At 46.1% G+C, this 14,004-nt stretch overlaps 1 protein-coding gene across 1 annotated transcript in view; it reads right to left on the bottom strand.

Moving 5' to 3' along the window:
* Positions 1-10,003, bottom strand: part of ntd5 (ntl-dependent gene 5) — a 37,363-nt gene extending 27,360 nt beyond the window's left edge. The window contains exon 1 of the mRNA XM_039740950.1: positions 9,774-10,003. Coding sequence (XP_039596884.1) covers positions 9,774-9,846 — 73 coding nt within the window. The 5' untranslated portion in view covers positions 9,847-10,003. The remainder of the gene's footprint in view (positions 1-9,773) is intronic.
* Positions 10,004-14,004: the final 4,001 nt, after the last annotated feature.

Here is a 14,004-nt window from a genome sequence, read left to right as displayed (position 1 = left end):
CTGAAAGTCCAGATAAATAATATCATAAGCTCCACTTTGATCGTATCCTTTTGTTGCCTCCTCATAGAATTCCAACATGTTAGTAAACACGACCTCCCTCTTCTGAACCCATGCTGACTGTTCAGAATAACTCCTGTCCTTGCCATGTGTTGCTCAATCTTATCCTTAATAATTCCTTCCATTAATTTTCCTGTGATGCATGTTAAGCTTACTGGCCTATAGTTGCTTGGATCTGCCCTGTCACCCTTTTTATATAATGGGATGATATTTGCCATTTTCCAGTCCTTTGGAATCTCTCCAGTGCACAGTGACTTCCTAAAAATATGTGTCAAGGGTTTATATATGTACTCACTAGCCTCCTTAAGAACACGAGGATAAATATTATCTGGGCCTGGTGATTTGTTTGATTTCATCTTATTTAATCTGAGCAGCACTTCTCCCTCTACAATTTCCAAATCCCTCAGTACCTCCTTAGTAGTTGTTTACCTCTGAGGTTATCCACTTGCTCACTTGTAAACACCTCAGAAAAATGTAAGTTTAGGGAATCCGCTATTTCATTGTCTGTATCTTTTAATTCCCCTTTACTATTCCTGATGAACTTGACCTCCTCCTTAACTGTTCTTTTACTACTAAAATACTGAAAGAATCTCTTGGGGTCTTCTTTTGCCTTATCTGCTATATTCCTCTTTTATTTTATAACTGATATCCTTCTTAATGGTTGCCCTCATGTTCTCATACGTGCTACGATTCTCTTTGCAGTCATTAGTCTTATATGCCTTATACAGCAGTTTTTCCTTTGCAACTTCTTTTTAAATCTTTATTAATCCATCGTGGAGTTTTTTAGTTTCCTATTAATTCCAAATTTAGGTATGTATCTGTCCTGCATTACATGTAAAACATTTTTAAACCTGTTCCACTGCTCCTCGACTGTCTCCACATTTAAAAGCTTATCCCAGTCTATCCTACTTAGACTTTGTCGCAGTTCAACTTAACAATTATAGTCTTTGCATCTGTACTCTTACAAAATACTGAGAATTGTATTACATTATGGTCACTTGACCCTAGTGGTTCAATCACCTCTACACCCTCAATTCTATCCTGATTATTACAGAATACTAAATCCAGAAAGGCTTCACCCCTTGTTGGTGCTTTAACATGCTGTGTTAAAAACAGTCGCTGATTACTTCTAAAAACTCCTGCTCTTGTGCTCCTCCATCTGCAAGGTTATCCCAGTTAATATTTGGATAATTAAAGTCCCCCATGACTATAATATCCCCTTGTAAACTTGCCTTTTTCATATTACTAAAAAGATGTGTGTTGAAATTACTGTCTGAATTGGGTGGTCTATAACACACTCCTAAAATAAGAAGTTTTCCCTAATATTTTCCAGGCGAAGCCACATGTCCTCACTAAGATGGGGCTCATCATCCAACTGAAGATGACTTACATTTAAACCCTGTTTGGCATAAACAGCAACCCCACCTCCTTTTCTGTTCTGTCTATCCTTCCTAAAAAATGTGTATCCCTCTATGTTACACTCATCCCCATCTTCACTCATCCCATTCATCATATTGACAGCCAGCCAATCAGAATATCTAACAATCACATCTTGCAAAACCCATCCATCCATCTATTATCCAACCCGCTATATCCTAACACAGGGTCACAGGGATTTGCTGGAGCCAATCTCAGCCAACACAGGGCGCAGGGCAGGAACATATCCTGGGCAGGGTGCCAGCCCAACACAGGAGACACACACACACACTCACACACCAAGCACACACTAAGGACAATTTAGGATCGCCAATGCACCTAACCTTCATGTCTTTGTACTGTGAGAGGAAACCAGAGCACCCGGTGGAAACTCACGCAGACACTGGGAGAACATGCAAGCTCCACGCAGTGAGGACCCGGGAAGCAAACCCAGGTCTCCTTACTGAGAGGCAGCAGCGCTACCACTGGCCTTGCAAAAACCATTAGAATTTTATAATAAATATGCCTCAGCTGAAGAGCGACATAGGAGGGAGGAAAATGAAGGGATGAAGACATCAGGAGAACGGAACAGAGCGATGTCAGAAAAGGGCTCCGGCAACATGCGGCCATTTCCATCTGATCATCAGAAAAGCATCTCATGAATAACTACGAGTGCTAGATCACAAGCCACCTGTGACATTCATCTTTGTCATCTTTACTTTTTCGTAAGCTTTTTCTAAAGACTATAAATATCCAGACTTTACTATTAATCTTGTTTCTATTACTCTTTGTTCTACTGGTATTATAATTCCTTTAATAAATACCATGCTATTTTTAACTTTCTATGCTTTGTCTTTATGTCTATAGTGATTGAAGTAATAAAGTAGATTTCTTTGAGCACCTGGTGCAACCAGAGGTTTGCCATATGCTTTGTGCTGTGAGGTTTATTAAGGCTGAGGGTGAGAGCTCCACCCAAAAGCAGGGAACAGTACATAAAGTAAGGCATTCTTGGCTGATGAATGGCCTATAGTCAGGGATGATGAGCCTTTGTATGTTTAAATGTATTCTTGTAGACCATAAGTAATATTTAGGTCTGAGATATCTTTAAAATATCGTATGTTGTTCTTGAAGCACTTGAAGTGCCGAGAGAGTGACAAGTTGTGTTATTCATAAGGCACGTGTGTGGTTTAAAGTGGTAGAGATTAGTCAATAGTGTGTTTGTCATTCATGGGGGACTGTTGAGTTTCCATGTGTATGCGTATATCTAAGTATGTGTGTGTTAATCTTAAGGTGCAACAGTAGATCAACCCGGTAACGAACCTGATGAGTACATTTACCCCTAGATAAAGGGCAAGTAGAGGGAAATACTACGATAATACAGAGACTGAGACACATTGGGGAGAAAGAAACAGGGGCCATTTCATCTGAACACCAGCGAATGTAACTTACACATCACACTGATTGCCAAATTATAAAGCCACTCAGGACAACATCCACCCGTGACAACACTGACCTTCAGTAAGCTTTCCTAACACTGCATCCAGACTTTTGCTACCTATTTCATTTTCTATTATATTTTTTTTCTATCAGTATTGTTATACGTTAACAAATGCCATGTTGCTTTCACATTTCTACACTTTTATATTTCAATCTTGAGTGATTGTAGTTGATATTAGGGCACCTTGGGTGGGAAGGATGCTGCTTTCTTACCCACAGGGTCATTGAGGCTGAGAGGGTCACACCTCACTAGAAGAACAAGTGTGGTAGCAGTAAAGACCCCGATGGTTGGTAAGAAGCCAAAAAGGAGCCTTTGTGTGCCTCGTGTTTGTTAGTACCGGTGACAGGGAGTCCCTGTGTGGAGCAGTGAGAAGTGACAGGCTCGAGGCTTCACTCTTATGTGGAGATGATCACACGTGGGATGTTACAGAGTGGCTGGCAGATGGGTATTACTCCTATGTTAACTGTGTGACCAGAATCTGTGTGTGTGTGTGTGTGTGTGTGTCGGGGGGTCCCTATGGGGAACAATGCAGAGTGGCTGTCACACGGGCATCACTTATACGTAGCTGTTGTGACAGTAGATGGCGTTCTACCAGCACTTGACCCGACACAGACAGACGCAGGAGGCACATTTATAAAAACACAAATATTTTGATTTTTTCTTCACTCTTGGAGAATGTCCACCCCGTTCCCACAAGCCCACAACACAGTCCAAGCACCAAATACAATACTTTACTTTCTTTTCTCTTCCTTTTCTCCACCACTCCTCCCTGGCAAGCTTCGTCTACTACCACCCAACTCTGGCTCACAGAGTAGTGTCAGCTGGCTCTTTTCATAGCCCACCCAGACGTGCTCCAAATGCTCATTGACCTAATTCTGGGTGTGGCAGAAGGGCTGCTCTCCAAGGCTCAGCAGCAGCTGCAGCACCCCCTGGCGGCGCCCCCGGATCCCAACAGGGCCGTATCCAACTCCATCTCCCATGAAGCCCTGGGGGAGTCCAAGGCATCGCTGCAACCCAGGGGGGCTGGCATCTAGTGTTCCTGGGGGAGGTACTCTTCTGCCTCCGCTTGCTCTCCCGGTCCTCTCAGTGAAGAGGCGTCCAAGCCCAAAAAAGACCTCGGCCGTCTGTGACACCGTGTAAATAGTAATAGTAATCTTAAGGCGCAGGAGTTGGCCAAACTAGTAACACACCTGTAAAGTCTCCGAATCCCCCGATAATCCACTATCCTCACAGACGTTGCAGCATCACCCCCTAAGAAATGCTATATCTTTCACTGACAGGTCGCCTTTTTCTTTAGCTTTTGGCCGACTGGCATGTGCTTCTTCTTGAGGTCACTCTGGACAAGGGAACTTTGCTCTTCTTTTCAGTGGTACACAGATAAACTGACCAGCTTGGCAGAGATCTGCTGTGACTGGTTAGCATTCCATAGCTGGTCTGCATAGCTAAGAGGTGAGGAGGGATTTCATGTGACGTCTCTTCCATGGAGCTGGAGAGGTTAGTGCAGCCACAGTGTAAATTAACGTCACTTCTGTATGGCCTTAACTAGACAGACTGGACCAGGAGCCACTGAGAGGCACGGCTTCTCCAAGTCCCCTCCCATGTGTCGTCACTGGGCCGGATAGTCTAAGGTGTAACTGGGCAGGTTTATTATTAGGAGAAGACGCGTCTACACGGTTGCCTGGGTAATGTTTAGGCCTGATGCTTACACAAGACACACCTATACCATTGCCAGAGTAACACTTGGCACTAACCCTGTTGGCATTTTTACAGCCGGAGTAGTCCTCACGTCTTATACGAGACGCGTCTATCCAGTTGCCCAAGTGACACACGGGACTAACACCTTCAGCACTTTTGAGACTTGCGTCTAATGCTAAAGAGATCAACAGGACTACCTGTGAAAAACATCAACCAGCAGCAAGAATCTCAACCGAAGAAAGAAAATCTGAGCACATCACACCAGTCCTAGCCTCGATACACTGGTTACCCGTGCCTTTTAGAATTAGAATTGACTTTAAAATACTATTAATAGGGGGTGGCACGGTGGCGCAGTGGTAGTGCTGCTGTCTCGCAGTTAGAAGACCCGGGTTCGCTTCCTGGGACCTCCCTGCGTGGAGCTTACATGTTCTCCCCGTGTCTGCGTGGGTTTCCTCCCACAGTCCAAAGACATGCAGGTTAAGTGGATTGGCGATTCTAAATTGGCCTTGGTGTGTGGGTGTGTTTGTGTGTGTCCTGCGGTGGGTTGGCACCCTGCCCAGGATTGGTTCCTGCCTTGTGCCCTGTGTTGGCTGGGATTGGCTCCAGCAGACCCACGTGACCATGTGTTCGGATTCAGCGGGTTGGAAAATGGATGGATACTATTAATGGAGCATAAAGCCTTGCCCTTCCTATAATTTGGAGTTCCTGTCCCCCAGCTTTCCAAGTCGTCAGCTTAGATCTTCTAATGGTGGTCTGCTTGTGATTCCAAGAGCTAAGCATAAAAGAGGTAGTGAGGCAGACATTTGCTGCTATGCTCCCAAAATTTGGATTATGTTACGAATTGAGATACCTCTGGCTAATACAAATGAATAAAAAAAAAGAACCCTAAAAACCCACTTTTTTAATTTGGCTTTCTCGTGTCTTTGCTACTTTTTAGTTATACTCCTAACAGACTGTACTGGAACAGAATAATCATAGTCTTCAGGGATTTGCGATCTTTATTAATTTACTTTTTCCGGTTAAAACGTCACCACCACCCGACCGAGGCAGCTGTGATGCCCAAATGAAGGTGGGTGCCCCAGCTGTCCACAGGACCCACTGGGGTACACAAAGCCTGAAAAACAACGAGGAGTGACTTAAGGACGTCTGTGTTAGGCAGAAAACCCAGTGGGGTCCAGGTGGTCTTCTAGCCTTGAACCCCTTCAGATCTTTAGTGGCTTAGAACATGATATCTTATATATAAACGCTGTGGACGCTAGGGGTCGCTGTTGCCCCGTTGAACCCACCAGACAGATGTCCCAGACACACGTGTAAAAGCACCAGAAGATTCTTTAAATTATTTTCTTCAATAAAGTGCCCAAAGCACCGCACCTTCCACAATTCTCCATAATCAATTCAATAATCAATAATAAACAATAAACACAATCCTCCACTCCCAGAAACTCCGTCCTCTACCACCCGACTCCGGCTCGATCTGCTGGGGTTTCTCACAGTCCTTTTAAAGTCTCTGACCCAGAAGTATTTCTTCTCCGGGTCAACACCACATCTTCCTTCATCAAGTGTCCCGGAAGTACTGCGGGCTTCCATCCTCGTGACCCCAAAGTACTTCCAGGTTGGCATAATCGTAATAGTCCCCGGGTTCTTGGTGAGCTCCCCCTGGTGGCATCCACGTCACCCAACAAGGCTGAAGAGACGAACTCCATGTCCCATGCTGCCCTGCGGGAATCTGAAGAACCGTTTCCATCCAGGGGAGCTGCCATCTACCATCCCGGGGGATGTAATGCCCTGAAAAGGCTGCTTTCTTCTGTAGAGGGATGTCCCGACCGGACTGAAAAGCCGGCTGTCCATCACAACGTCTATGCATGGAAGTGTGTGTGTCTGTCTCTATGTCCGGCTCGGAAGTAAGAGGTGGAGTCGGGGTAAGGAAACAGAAAACTCGCTTAGCCGCTAATAACACAAGCGAGGCAAGGACATCGACAAAATGAAACCTCCAAAGAAAGACAAAGTCGCTTAGCTGCTAACATCGACAAAATGGTATCGCTTTTACTCTTCCTCCAGCCGTTAATACACAAGCGAGGCGAGAACGTCGGCAAAACGAATCTTCCTAGGAGAGAGACGCCCAGAGGAGTTCCTTTCAATGACCTGACATCTCTACACTTCCATTGTTTATCTGTCGATTTCAATAGTTTCTAGGACCCCGGGCTTTTTACAGCACAGGCTTACACAGCTAGTTATTATATATTGGACTCTACTTTTGCACAAATTATCGTATATACTCACGAAGAAGTCGGGTCTTGAAACCTGAAAAATCGATCAGAAAATCGGACCCAGATTTATACGCCCGTTCAAAAATACGATACTTAATTTCTTTTTTTATCTTCTTGTCTCCTCCAATCTCAGTTTCTCAGACAGATCGAATTTTGTTGCAGCAGAGCAGTTACTAATTTCTTTGCCACGTCAACAACTTTTAATTTAAAACCAGCTTCATATTTCCTTCTGATCGAACGCTCCATCGTAGATAAGGGATGCTCTTACGATAAAGGAGAATGAAGGTGTGAGATACAAAAAACAGAAAACAGTGCAAACGACGCTTCAGAACAGTTCAGGTATTACTGTGTGGTCACGTAGGCACAGTACATAGAAAACAAAGGCCGTGTACTCTGTGGTTATTCTCTCAGGTGGGCGTTAGCATAGTGCAGTCTCTTGGACCAATAGTGTGAGTTTTCCACATTCGACTTACAGTACGACTGACATTATAAAATACCGGAAATTATACAGTGAAATCAAACTGGCGGGAGAACTTATCCGCGAGTATATACGGTATATATCTCTGTTATGTAAGCTCAGATTGATTTATTTTTTTTATCTCTTGTTCATTATTATTCATCCATCCATCCATCTATTATCCAACCCGCTATACCCTAACTACAGGACCACGGGGGTCTGCTGGAGTCAATCCCAGCCAACACAGGGCGCAAGACAGGAAACAAACCCCGGGCAGGGCACCAGCCCACAGCAGTATTCATTATTATTCTTGCCTAATTGAATTTGCTTTTCTTTTCTTATAACAATTTGTGGGCCATCTCGTAAGGCACTCTGGGCTACATGCTGTGCTATAGTAATAAATGTACTCTTTATCTAGTGTGGCAGAAGCGCTTGGTTGGTGCCAACCCGACACAATAAATATGCAGGTCCCTGCCTCAACCACTCCAGCCACCATAAAAAACCTCACACTGGTTCCACTCCATCTGAACTGGTGTGGTGCTGAGGTGTCACCCGTTACATGGCTGCACTCGGGTCCTAATCTGGGATCCTGAGGTGGTTCGTCATGTGGTGGGTGCGGCAATGTGCTGTATCAGTGCAGACTCCTAACCTCTCTCTCTCTCTGCCTCAAAGATGGTCAGGAATCCTGCAGACTACGCCAGTGTGGCAGAAGCGCTTGGTTGGCGCCGACCTGACACAGACTGACACTGGAGGCACGTGAAAATGAACATAAAAGATTTATTTGTTCTTAAGCCGTGGGGCACATAATCCCCATGTCCCACAGGCCCTACACAGTCCCCAAAACACACAACCGAAGAAAAACACCCACAAAAATCAAGCTCTTCTTCCTCCACTCCTCCCAGGCAGCTTTGTCCTCCTCCTCCTCCCGACTCTGGCACCCGGAGTAGTGGCTGCAGGCTCCTTTTATAACCCACCCGCAGGCCCGGTCTTAGGTATTATGGGGCCCTAGGCGAAAGGGGGGTCCAGGGGCCCCTAAATGGGGCAGAGCCCCCCTGGAAGCTCTGCAAAATGCGTGAAAATCAGACCAAGGAGACGTTTTCTTGTAATGTTACGAGGTCATCACCCTGCGTCCCTTTTTCGCCCTTTCGACCCATAGAGATCTTGACTCATACCGCTCCGCTTTTATAGACAGCCGCCCACGCGGACACGCTCCCGCTGGCCAACGTGATTTAAACATGCGAGGGGAGGGGTGGGCCGGGGGCCTTGCCGCCGTCGATCCGGGGCCCCCCGGATCCCGGGGCCCTAGGCGGTCGTCTACTTCGCCTATGCCTAAGGCCGGGCCTGCCACCCGGAAGTGCTTGAGGTGATAATTAACCTAATTCAGGCTGCACTTTTGGGTGGCCCTGCATTCCAGCCCACAGGGGCTCATTAAGACGTGCAGCCCCACCCGATGGTGGCCACGGAGTCCAACAAGGCTGAGCCCTGAAGTCCCAGGCCTGTGGCCCCGATGTAACACAGGAGGTTCCAGGGGAAGTAGTGTGCATCCCATGGCTGCTCCCCCGGACCCAGTGTCAAAGGGGCATCCCGGCCGGGCATGGGTCCTAACCGTCCGTCACACTAGATTATTTATGTAAATTAAAGAGTAGGGGGTCCTGGTAGTGATCCTTAAGGAGCAACACTTTTAACATCCACCTAATCTGTAAAAAAGTCCTTCACACCAAGTGCAGCACAATCTTTGTTTTTCCCCGCCGTGGCAGAATCAAAGGACAGCAGCAGTTTTGCCTCAGATTGACCTTTATGACATATCCTGTGCTGTTGGCATTTTTTTCCTAGCAACTTAATTACGGAGGTGAACTTCGTTCCAAATTCTACAAACCTGCACTGGAATCACAAGATGGCACTGAACGTCCAGCGTCATGGCCCGCTAATGATGATGAAGAGCATCTAAACACGTTCGGTCCCAGACGCCATAAACCCCCCCCAGGAGCTACCCTGTGAGATGCCACTGCTTTGGATGGACTAAGACACTTGGGGTGGGATGAAGACACAGATTATATTCTGTAAGATTTAAATGTGTACGCTCCTAAAAAGAAAAGGATGTTTACACCCTTCATATGCTTATCCTGTTACAATGTAAAGCTGGGCACTTCACGTAGTTCCATTAACCGGTTAATAAATGCAACTGGAATCTTATAAGTTTCTCCATCTCTTTACAAATAGCAGAACATAACGTTTTCCAAACGCTTCCAAGGCCATCAACTTCTGCTGGGGTCTTGTGACTACAAGAACATCCGCCAGTGTTCAATCCAAACAACAGGCATGTGTCCGGTTGGCGAGTCGGTGCGATGGAAATGCTACTCAAGAACGGCGGGGAGACACTCACCTTCGAAAGCCAGCAGGGCTCCGGACCACCAGGCCGACAGGGTGAGGATGACTAGCAAATGTTGACGCGCCATTCTGACTTCTCCAAGGAGCGGCGGCGGCAGAGGCAGCAACAGTAGAATGAACTCAACTCAACAGCAGGGGAGAATACAGAGAAGTGGGTGGGGAGAAGGGGGGCTCCACAGGAGCATGTAAACATCTGGACGCCATCTCTCATGGTGGGGGGAGTTAGGAGAAGAGTCTGGCACTGCGCGGCAGGAATTCTTGCACTTTCCCTCATTTGTGAACTTTCACCCAGTTGGAGAAGAAAAAAAAAACGGACGATCTCAGGCTGTAGCATCAAGAAAGAAACCCCCCCACCACCACCACCACACCACCACCCACCCTCTCATTCAACAAGCAATCACACCGGGCCAGAGTTTACAAAATGTAGGCTGACTCTATTGTGGATTTGAATATTAAGTGTTTTTAAAAGGAGCCTAAGCCTGTGCCAAAGCAGACCACCCGTCCTTGGCATGTGCCAGCACCCCTGATGTGGTCTCCCGCATGCATTGTGGCACCTTGCGTTTAACGTTACTCATTTATCTTCTTTTTCCAGTGTAACCTAACAAGTGAATTGCTTCTGTGCATTCCCAGCAGGATGAGAATGTCGCGATCAACAGAAGCTCCCACGTGGCGACAAGATGCGCGTTGGCCGAACATTCACCGTTCTCATTTCACACGTCATCCCAGCACAAACATAGCGGTCCCGGTCGAACTCCTCCACCTCACTCCATTCAACAATCGGGATTTCTAGTGCTGCAATCCATCTGAAGTGGGAAGTCAGAATTTCTGAGTTCCTAATTGGAATTTTCAACTGGAATGTTCCCTCAAGTCCGATTTTCAATTTGGCTGTTCTGTCCGACGTACACCGCAAACTTTAGAGAAAGCCGTCGTATTCTACTGTCTGCTTGTGCAACTCGTTAAATCAGTCGCACGTCTTCGATCCATGGACACGTTGCTTCAGTGTTTGGATGCGCAAAATGGCAGCAAGAACCACAAAGGTTTTCCTGGATGCGTCCATTTTGGTTTTCCAAATGTTGCACCACAACGCGGTCAATTCATGTGTGACGTCATTCCCAGCTCCGACTTCCAAAGTAAATGGAAAGCAGCCATCATGTTCAACATGTTATTCAGTATGGAATATTCGCAACAAAAACAATCCACCTCAGGGTCAGGGGTGGGTGAGGTTATCCTGGCACCAGTCCTGCATAGGGTCTCACTCACTCGCTCGCACTCACAGAGGGCATTTGGAATTGATAATTGACCCTTCAAGGATGTGGGAGGACTGGGTATGGGATTCAAAGCCAAGGTGCTGGATAATCTCACTCCATCTTATATCTCTGAATATCTGACACCTTACACTCCAAATCGTAATCTTAGATCTTCAAATGATTGTCTGCTTAGAATTCCGAGAGCTAAACTTAAAAGAAGCGGTGAGGCGGACAGCCTTCTGCTGTTAGGCTCCTAAAATCTGGAATATGATCTGACCGATACACCCTTCGTATGCTTATCCTGTTACAATGTAAAGCTGGGCACTTCAGGTAAGGTTAGGGTTAGGATTAGGGCCTTCACGTAGGCTATTACAGCGGAGCCCTTTATAAAACTGCTAAAACTCATAACTTTAACATGGCTTTCTCAGAGCTTCATTTTAGTTTAATCCTGATGCTCTGTATATTTAATTAATTATCATTATCATTCCTGGTGGCTCCATAATCTGCACAAACCTCTACTTTCTCTGCTGTTCCATTTCCGGTTTTCTGTGGTCTGTGTGATCTGTGCCCCCACCACCTGATCAAAGCACTGTGGTGTCCCCTCATTGATGGATTAAAGGCCAGAAGTCCACATGACCGTCATCATCTACTCCTTCCATGTGAACCCTGAATATCACGAGGACTGATTGAGCTCATTGATGTCAGGTAGAATGTCTAGAGGGGGCTGGGTGGTCTTGTGGCCTCGGGACCCCTGCAGATTTTATTTTTTTTCTCCATCCGTCTGGAGTTGTGTTTTGTTTTTTCTGTTCTCCCTGGCCATTGGACCTCACTTTTATTCATTTTCCCTAATTCTATTGTCTTATTTATTTTGTCTTTTTGCTCTTTCTTCACCCTGTAAAGCACTTTGAGCTCCTAATTTGTATGGAAATGTGCTCTAGAAATAAATGTGGTTGGATGTGCAAGGAGGCAGCGCCATGGACAGAGAGATGTACATTAATATCGCTAGCTGTCTGATGTCTGGTGGGGTGTTGGAATTTTCATGTTGTTCCCTCCCGGTGTCCCTTGAAGTTGACTGTCCGCTGCCATTATCAGAGGGGAAACCAGGGCTAGCCTATCGAAGGTGTGCATACATGCATTGTAATAAGTGATAACTGGGGCTACACCCCAGGAAGCCCCCACTGACAACGCCACTGTTACATATTGTGGTAGGACCGGGGGGGAGAGAGTATTTTCAGGACAGTTTCTCCCTCGGGACCAGCAGAGGTTTGGTTTCCAGCAGGGCCACAGATTGTGAGCACAGAAGCTCAACCCTGCTTGGGCATGTGGTCACCACCAGGGGGCGCCTGGACTTTTACAGGGCCCTATTTGGCAGCACTTCTGCCACACCCAGAACTGCTGCCGAAAGAAGCTCATTGGGTAACTGGAAAAAAGGGGGGGGGTCAGTCCCCACCATTCAACGTCCAGAGTCGGGAGGAAGAGGAGTGGAGGCGGAAGGGACTGTGCTGGTGCTGCGAACTGTAAATAAGCCGGGCGTTGTGTGCCAAACTCGTCTCTCGGCCTGTCTGTGTCAGCTGGACAAGCCCAGGACTTTGACGATGTATATTTTATTATAATGTAAGACTGTAATGTAATGTCCTGCATAGTTATATTATTTATAGATATGCAGCGAAGTCATTAATAAACCAGACTTTGCCAGCATTCCTGCGGTCATAGCGTCTCCACAACTCTTAACCAAATGGCAGTTAAGTGCATCTTCCAGTGTCACCTCAAATAAGATGGCAGCATTTGCAAAGAGCCCAAGAGGGTAAGAGTAAGAAAGACAAGTCCGCACGTCCACAGGGGTCACTTACCGTGAGCACACGCGCTTGGCATCTCACCCAGGACCCTCCGCCACCACTCCTTCCAGAGGAGGTTTTCTATCTTATATAAATGTGCCAGTTAGACTAGATTGTGACCAAAATACTTTAGCATCGTTTGAACGCTCACACCGACTAACCCACACTCTTACAAATAAAGGTTCAAAAATGGATCTGGATTGGCTTGTGTGTTTCCCCACAGAGCCATTGCCTGCAGGAGATCCGTTTTATTCTGTGCAGGGTGCTTGGCACATGAAGATGGATCTTTGGCTTTTGAAAAAGTTCCTAATATGAAAACAGAAATCTTTGAAGTCTAGTAGGCTACCTAACACATCGGGAAAACCTGAACAGAAATCCTAGCCGTTAATAAAAATGGAAACAATGAGAACTTCAACAATAAACTCGATTCCTTAGCTTTACAGGCCGAGGCAGAGTTTAAGAACAGAAGTGTCATCATGGGCTCAGAGCTAAACATGAAATGGCGCATTAACCAGACTGCCTGAGGGTCCTCTTAACATCAGGAGCTCCTGTTACATATCTAAACATGTGAACCAAAAATGGTTCCCCTATGGCAGGGGTGTCCAACTCCGGTCCTGGTGGGCCGCAGTGGCTGCAGGTTTTCATTCTAACCATCTTCTTAATCAGTGAGCTGTTTTTGCTGCTGACGAAGTTCTTTTGTCTTTAGTTTTAATTGCTGTGATTCGGACCCCTTAGTTGTTTCTTTTGCCTTAATGAGCAGACAAACAATAATGAGACACAAAACATGACCAGCTCACCTGAAAATAAAGGAAGGTGAAGGTCTCGGCCATGTTGGTCTGCTCAGGTCACCAAAACATCTTAGAAAAAACAGAAAAATCAGCAGCCGGCTGTGGCAGAACGAGAGCAGCAACGAGTCCTGACATTCAATAACGAAGAGCAAGAATCGGCTTCTCATTAAGAAACTGCCTGGAGTTTGACGTTCCATCTGTCGTCTCATTTCTGATTGGCTGTCATTTAATGAAGAAACAAAGCAATTCAGAGGACTGAATCCTTAAAAACATGGCTAGTAAAAGGAACCTAATCAAGGACTTTATTGAATGGTGCGACTCAAACCACTTACACCTGAACACCAGCAAGACCAAGG

Source organism: Polypterus senegalus, chromosome 18 (assembly GCF_016835505.1).
Source record: "Polypterus senegalus isolate Bchr_013 chromosome 18, ASM1683550v1, whole genome shotgun sequence".
Taxonomy (NCBI): Eukaryota; Metazoa; Chordata; class Cladistia; order Polypteriformes; family Polypteridae; genus Polypterus; species Polypterus senegalus.
Note: the sequence above shows the minus strand (reverse complement) of the source record. Positions and strands in the feature narration are given on the sequence as shown.